The sequence below is a fragment of the Athalia rosae genome, chromosome 2, assembly GCF_917208135.1.
Source record: "Athalia rosae chromosome 2, iyAthRosa1.1, whole genome shotgun sequence".
In the NCBI taxonomy this organism is placed as follows: Eukaryota; Metazoa; Arthropoda; class Insecta; order Hymenoptera; family Athaliidae; genus Athalia; species Athalia rosae.
In genome coordinates this window covers 7741754-7749868 of record NC_064027.1, presented here as the reverse complement: position 1 = coordinate 7749868, position 8115 = coordinate 7741754, and the positions used below count along the sequence as shown (strand labels likewise).

The 8115-nt window shown below is 45.0% G+C and overlaps 1 protein-coding gene across 1 annotated transcript; it reads right to left on the bottom strand.

Moving 5' to 3' along the window:
- Nucleotides 1-6962: 6962 nt before the first annotated feature.
- Nucleotides 6963-7626, bottom strand: LOC105687060 (gram-negative bacteria-binding protein 3-like). Its single transcript, XM_012402408.4, has 2 exons — nucleotides 7349-7626; nucleotides 6963-7276 (listed from the first exon to the last, which is right to left on the bottom strand). Exons 1-2 carry the CDS (start codon nucleotides 7521-7523, stop codon nucleotides 7032-7034), a joined length of 420 nt encoding a protein of 139 aa, XP_012257831.2. The 5' UTR covers nucleotides 7524-7626; the 3' UTR covers nucleotides 6963-7031.
- Nucleotides 7627-8115: the final 489 nt, after the last annotated feature.

Sequence of the window (8115 nt, the reverse complement as noted above, 5' to 3'; positions counted from 1 at the left end):
TGGAGCAAAACGAGTAAATGAATACGTAGATGGAAGAGGAGGGAGCAATAAAAGTATCGAATGACGAGTGGCCGAATATGAGTTTCTATCTGCCAAGATCGTTATATATATATATATATTGAAAGGGGAATTTATCGCTGCGCTAGATTTCGCGAAGGATCGCGAGAAATTTGAAGCGACGTATTACTTTTGAGACGCCGAAAGTGTTCCCTTCGGTGACACTTGGCTACAGTAAAACGTAACATCTGGGTAATAACGATTATGAATATATGCGATATCCTCGGGATTTAGACGGAGGTTAACAGGCGACACGCAGTTATTCGGTGCGTTGAGCTCTGACGGATCGTTTCGCCTGTTCCTGACGGGGAATCGAGTGCAAAAAGTTTGGCAATATAACGTGAAGTATACAGTCGGAAATCTTGCGGAATTGAGATACGTATACGTATATGTATGTGGGTATGTACATCGCGCAGCTTCAACGCGCCAAATAATTGACAGAAGCGACGTAGCGAAACTTTTTTCGGGGGTAGGGGGGTTGAAAATACGCGCAGGGTGCCCCTCGGATCGGTATAATATGGAGATAACGGAATAACGTCGCTTAATTCCCACGTCGGGTGCAGTCGATAAGGGATCTTGTTACCTCGCCGTTTTTCATATTCCCTTATCAAACCTCTCAAAACTCGCAGGTGTACGCGTTGAATAAATAACGATACGTCTTGCGTGTTTTGCGACAGAGAGACAGGCGTCTTGTCAAATACATGGACATGGAAAAAAAAAAAGAAGAAGAGACAATGAAATAGAAAAACTGAGAAGAAGATTATTTTCAATTTACCTTCTAGAGAATTGGAATAAAATAACCAAATGAAAAAAACAAAAAGAGAACAGTGTTCGCAAATTTTTCACTTTTATTCCACGTGGGTGGGAGAAAATTCCCTTGTCAAGTGTAGCGGTCCTGACAGTTTGCCAATTGCGTTTAATTCTGGAATATCATGTCAAGGACAGCTGGAAAACAAGTTTAAGATTTTTTACAACGTAACGGGAATATCACGTGGTGTAAATTTTTTGAAAAGGATTTATGTTCGAATTTGAGGGCGATTCCAGGTGCAGGATTTTGAATAAGTCAGTCGACGACGTTCGACATTAATGTTTGTCACATGACTAGAAGTTTAGGAGGCAGAGAGCGTGTCATGTTCGATTGATTGGATTAAATCACGACTCACCGCTGACACTAACGACATTTGGTGGGTAGAACGTATGCGGAGAATGCACAATTGGGTCACTAAGCGAACCGAAGCGGACGTCTATACGAAACGGCGAAATTGTTTTAATCAAACTTTTGCCGCAGTATAAAATTGCATTCTATATATATATATATATACGTACCAGGGGTGTGCTATATAATTTCCTAGAGCCGCGGCACCGCAATAAACGGATTTCACACGTACGTAGGTCTGGGTAGAAAAACTGCTAACGATGATGCCAATTTTCTCGAAATTAACCTTGGCTCAATACTCGAACATTATTTTGAACGATATTTGGGTCAGCGGAATCTTACCGGTTCACCATGTGTGTGTGTGTGTGGGAAAATGCGTTGGAAAACGGACCATCGCTTTAGCGACGTACGTACACAGGGGTCACCGCGATTCGTTGGAGGTTCGCGGAGTCGGAATGAACTTTGCCGGATGAAGGTAATTGTTTGTTCGAAAGTTGGTTTTTCAGGTTTCGTTGGATCAGATGAAGAGGTGAAACGGGCGTTGCATGGGCTCAAGTTGGAAATAAATACCAGGTTGGACCGAAGTGGACCAAAGAGAAGCGACGCCCTTAGGAGACACTCCTGGTGCCAGCGAGCTGTTACACGGAATGGCAAAGTTACAGATTGTCGGAGGAAGAGAGAAATTCTCTCGTCCAGTTTCTTCAACTCTCTCTCCCTCTCTCCCTCTCTCTCTCTTTCGCTCACTTTCTTCGTGTTCGCGAGTTGAGACGGGACGACGGTGTCTCCTCGGTAACTTTTATTTTCAAACTCCTCTCTCCGAAAGTATATCGAAGTAAGAACCCCGGATGACGTAAACTGTATACACACCTATATTCGTTTATAATTCAAACGGAATCATTCGAGCGTAGAAACTTGGAAAGCTCCGGATGAGATTGATATTAAATCAACGATCGCGGCGACATCGATTTCTCTCTCGATTCTATTTAGAGGGTTTTCCTTCAGGTCGTAGGTTTCACCTTCATTCGATACTCTCCTCATTTTTTACCGAGCTTAAGCGGAAGCTCCGATGCAAAAAAGGATGGATATCACCGAGTCGCAGAATCTTGATAGCTCGATATCTCCGCGCGGAAAGGGGGGTAAACTCATCAATACAGATTTTACCAAAGACGTTTATCCTAGACGAACGGTTTTCTCGCATCGGCGGCGCAGGCGGAGGCACGCCCGCTTCATAGACACACAAAAGTATCCCATTTTGAAAAGGAGGCCTCGCAGGACGCGGCCAAAGGGGAATGGGGGGAATGGGGGGAGACCGGATCCCTTGTGTATATAGATACAACGGAATGAGTCAAGAGCTTAACATGACGGCAGAAGGACGAAAGTGGATGGGTCGGTTCTCATATACCCTTATGATGTAATACTTATACGTCAGACCCCGCACGAACTCGAGATGAGAGAATTAGGCTTTTGACGGGAGTTGATAGTTTGGATTTGAGATAAAATCTTTTGAAGTTTACCACGGGCCGACCCGAGTGTCGTTATGGTTACAAAATATGTCGCGTACATGTACACATCCCAGCTTTCATCGTAGGAAAAATTCGACGGATCACCGCACGATGCGGCCATTGTGCGAACCGAGACCTCGCATTTTCTTCTTTCTATCCTATTCCGGCTTATTTCTCGTACTTTTTTTCTCGGCAGAGCAGGTATACCTATAGAGTGTATACACACCATATAGCTCCGCCCCAAACTTGAATCCAATTTTCCACATCACATCCTGCAAAAGTTACTCCTCGCTGGGAGGCAAGCGGAACATTTTTATCTTCTCTTTGCCGGAGTAAAACAATTTCGGAACATATTGTTCACTCGCTACTTCTTATACTCGGTATACGTATGTAATATCACATGTACTACTCGACTGCGTTCTGCACTCTGCATAACTCTCTTTTCTCACTCGTACCGCTGCAGTTTTACCTCGGGCTACGTCGTTCGTCTCGTCCCTTTCTTATATCGTATGGTTTCAGATCCCACGTCTCAATTCACCGTTTCGCTTGCTTTTACTCTACCTAGCACGTTTTCAACCCGGGTGATATTACGTGATTCTTGTATCTCCGACCTTGTACTTTGGAAACCTGAAATTTCAACTCTCTGATATTTCAGCCGGATCAAATCCTCCGCGATTCACTTCAGCGTCACCCCTTTGCCCTCGTAAACCGTAGTAAGGAAAAGATCCTCTCGACGTCGAGTACTTTGCTCCCGTGATTAGTCCCGATACGAAGACAACCGCTGGCGCGAGGGCATCAAATTCTTCGATTTCCCTCCTCGAGAACCTCATCGAGTAATTGTTTTAACCCTCTTCTCCGATCGAACGTAAGGATTGCCTCGCAGGTGCTCGAGAGGCTGCTCCGAAATTCCGCGATTCTCCATCTACAATACCGAGAGGCTGTTATTAATGTTATTCGGAGGAAGAAAAAAGCAAATGATAAAAATACTTCATCGCCTCCGTTTCGAGAGAGCCTCACTTTCTTCGTTCCTTCGTAATCAGTTATAACCAGACTACCGTTGTTAAAATATTCCCTCGAGGAATCGCAGTCCTTCGAAAACAGCCAATTTTAAGGTATATAAATAGCTTCCTAACAAGCTCGACTTCCTCTAGCCCCCGTGCACTCCGCCGCCGTCGCTTCTACCCCGGCACCAGCAGCAGCGGTAGGAGCAGCACCACCGTCATCCGATATACTCGGACAGTGACGTGTTTTTGGAAGGGGGGGTTAAAACGGCCGCAGGGAAGAACGACTACCACCGGGGTAAGTTCGGTTTTAGTTTTGTTCGCGGTACGGGCGCGGGTGCCGAGCTATAGCTAGGAATTCAAGGGGATTCGGCTCGCGTGGCGGAAGAACGATGCCGCGACGGGATGGGAGGGTTCAGCGGCGATAATTAGCTCGTTAGCGGTGCTTTGACGCGATGCTTCGGCGAGTCTGCGAGTTGGCCGAACGTCGAGGCGACGGGGGTGGTACTCTGGATGTTTCGCCCTAATGAATTGCCGATAATAATAAAAAAAAAAAAAAAAGAAAAAAAAGGAAAAAAGGAAAAATAAATTAAAAAATAATAATAAAATAAAAAGGAGAATTTACATTCGGGCGTATAGCCTGCGGTTCGATATTCAGCTTTCATCAGGGTTACCCCCGCGTCCTTTGAGATCGGTGTGGCAGTAATTATCACCTCGAGGTTCTTTGATGGAGTGCTCCTTTCCCGAGATGGATAAATTTTTCGATTTATCGAGGCGCTGCGAAGTTATGTTCCGTTCATTTATTTTGAATAATGAGAGGCAATCTCTTTATTTTGTTCTTGTTTTTTTTTTTTTTTTTTTTTTTCTCTTCGTTCCTCTTTTACGTCAAGTTTTACAACTCGGCGAAGATCCTTCAACGACGAATTGCAATATAAACGCAGGTAAAATAGCTGTGGTAAGATAGCTGTGAAGTAATATCGGTGGACAAGGTTAACGCGCGGAACGGAGGTCATTTGTCCCGATGAGAAATGGCGTTCAGACATTCAACCTGCAGGGGCTACCGACGCAACACGTTTCTGTCACCTGACTAGGGAAAACGAAAACGAAGACGAAGACGGCGAAAGCTGGCGAACGTTATACCCGCACACCACCCGTATAACGTGCGTGTAGCTTGCAGGGCCATGCCGCAATATCGTTCTCACCCTAAGCCGCTAAAGCTAAATAAATGGCGTTCGTTGTCTCGCGGTTTCAGCTGGCACGAAGATTCTCCGAAGACACCTCATTCCCTTGACACCAATCTTTTAATATTACATCGCGAGACTTGGAAATTCTGTCTTGATACTCGTTTGAAAATCCGACGTTCCATCGGCTCTTGAACCTCGGCAAATTCAAACTCTACAATATAATCGAACGACAATGAATGAAATAGAAAAATTTCTTAGCCCATTTTTAGTTTCGCAAATTTTCAATTTTTGTCCGGTTACCTCGGTGAAATCCCGCGCTGTCTCACCCCTGACACGTTTCCGTATGCGTTCGGCGAAGGAGATCGCGTCGTGACTTGGCCAAATATTGGCTCTTATTCGAGTCGGTTGTACGACTGTTAAACGTATGCGGGATTTACAGGGATAGTCGCGACGCGCATACCCGTACGGCTGTACGTAACATACGTCGCTCTGCGTCCGGGGATAATCGAAAAGTATTCGGTGGAGCAATACCTCGAAGCTACCGCGCCCCGATATCGTTCCAGGGTACGTACAGATGGAAGTACAGGAGAGATACGGGAGAGGATGAGGGGAAGGTTTACGTTTGTTGAGGAATTCTGACGATTCGTTCTTCAATTTCTCACTTGATCCTTAGTTCGGTTGAGATAACGTGTGTACACACAGCTTACCGTTTCACTCCCCCACGATGTAACAAACACAAAACTTCAAGGCTCGCTTCCACGGATACGAACAAAGCCGAAGATGTAGTGGAAGCCCGAAGGGATCGAGTGCGCGATGTTTTCCGTGTGGCGGGATATACTCGAGCATTATTTGAAATCATTTCGCAGATCGGATTACGCAGATCGGCGCGTCGAATCAAAATCAATTAAAATCGGGCGAGAGGGAGGGGAGTACGGGACGAGGTGAGCTCGATCCCCGTTGGTCCTTGCGTGAAATGAAAAGTGTATCTCTTCTACGGGGAGAGGAAAATTTCTTCCACATTCGTGCGCCAAAAATTTACGTGTCGTGTTTCACGAAATAACATCGACGAGGAAAAAAAATCGGGGTCGGTATTTGTCGAGCAAATATTTATCGATCAAATAGTTATTAATGATCTACGGCCGACGCGGATAAATCGAAGAGCAAAGGGGTTGCCGATCAATTACTCGGTAGAGTGTTTATCTTTCACATATTTATAGAGCGTACAGGTGATCAGGCGCAGGTGTGCGTATGTATGTATATATATTCTACGTAGATACATTCGGCATCTACCGAATTCCCGAATTAGAATTTCACGTTCCAAATTAGTGCAAGGCACCGGGGACCGGTCTACATGTTCCTTGTTAATTTATGCGAAATTGCAGCGCGCGGTGAACAAGTCTGCTTCATGATTCCGCGCAAATTGAATTTCGCCGCCCTAATCTCCTCGTCACATTCTGTCGATCCTTGATTAAAATCTGTCAAAATTTTTACCAAGGCCGCGCACGCACTCGATCATTTTTCATCCGATTTCACCACATAATTGTGTTCGCGATTGTGCGACGTCTCTGCAAAGTCCTAAACTTACTTCTCTGGAGATAAATATTGACAACAGTAATATAGAAATTTTCAGAAACGGGTTTCATGTTTGCATATATAATAACAGCGGAGACGTATGTTCCTGTATGATCATTTCTCGGATTTTAAAAGTCACTTGTGTTCTGCATTGACTTACCATATTTTGTCGCGGTTGCCTCGCCTTCATATTTGCCGATAAGGTTACCACGCTCTTAGTCGGAAAATATTCGTCACTCGAATGTGTGAAATTGGTCGGTCCGACGGTTCTAATCAACGAACCGTTTGAATGAAACTCCGTCACGTATTTGAGTGGCAATAATTATTAATCCAATCAGTTTGTCCCAAGTTTCGATTAACACTTACTCACCGTATACACCGCTTCGCTTGATGTCGATGCGGGCGTTGAGTGACGTTATCCAACCGTCAATGAACGTCTAGTCCAGTGAATAGATTTTAAGCATTGTCGGTTCCAACAACTGCCGGATCGTTACGACGTTCGTTATGCAACTTTATTGAAAGAAACAGAACTCCGCTTACAATCGAGCGTGCTAAGAAATTACGAGGATATACGAATGTCTATTCCTGAACGCCGTGGACTGACCGTGTCGTCGGGAATTCGCGGACAGTCACCGGGTACGTAGAATTGTTGGAATAATTTTTGGTAGCCAACCCCGTCGACGTGCACCATCGTCCAGAAGTAGAGAGTGTCTCCCGGGTTCAAGGGAGCGGTAGGATTTTTGTAAGTCCAACGATTGTTGCGGGGACGAAGGACATCCGCGGAGTATTCGCCGGCTTCGATACCTGGTGGCCAAAGAATATTGTTAAACGTAGTTTCGTTCCTTCGAATCGATTGACAATACTATTTCTTCGTACCTTCCATCTCCCTGTTGATATTTCCATGGAAGGCGAACAACTGGACGCCTGGAGAGTCTGGAATCGACACCTGGAACCCACGGGGATAAAGTAATTGAACGCGGGGTGTGGGTACCACGTAACTTTCGACGCCCACGAAAATTGTCGCGATCGACAATATGACCAGACACTTCATCGCCGTTTAGTTTTTTTTTTTTTCGAATTTTCAAGTATTTCAAGTTTTAAGAGTTCGGGTCTTGCGCTTCACCGCTGAGATGACGGACGAATGATTACACGTTCGCTTTAATAGCAAAGAGCCGAAGAGAGATTAATCGCCCCCCTCTCTCGTCTTCCGAAGAGGAAAATTGCGGTTGTACGATCTGAGGCTTCCTTATCTCTCTGTGGTTCATTTCAAGTTGTTTTGATTTTTGTGAGATAATTGTAGTTCTGCTTATGACGGTTTCAAAGGTTGATTTTTTTTTTTTTTTCTGCAAATTAATCGACGCACTGAGGAAAATATCGAAAATAGTTAGAAATAAAACCAGCTTCGCTCGGCCTTTTTTTTTTTGTTGTTTTTGCTCGCTTTTGGCGTTCGTCTTGACCCGAGGTTTGCGACATAGAGAAAGAGGGAGCGATATATCTTCATAAATTGAATACAAAGAGAAGCGAGCCTGTAGTGGCAAGAGAATGCAATCTGTTTCGGAGTCCGCGAGAGCTGGCTTTGCAGGGCGGGATAGAAAGAATGAGAAAAGCGGCTGAAGAAAACTCAGAATGATGGCGAGTCGGGT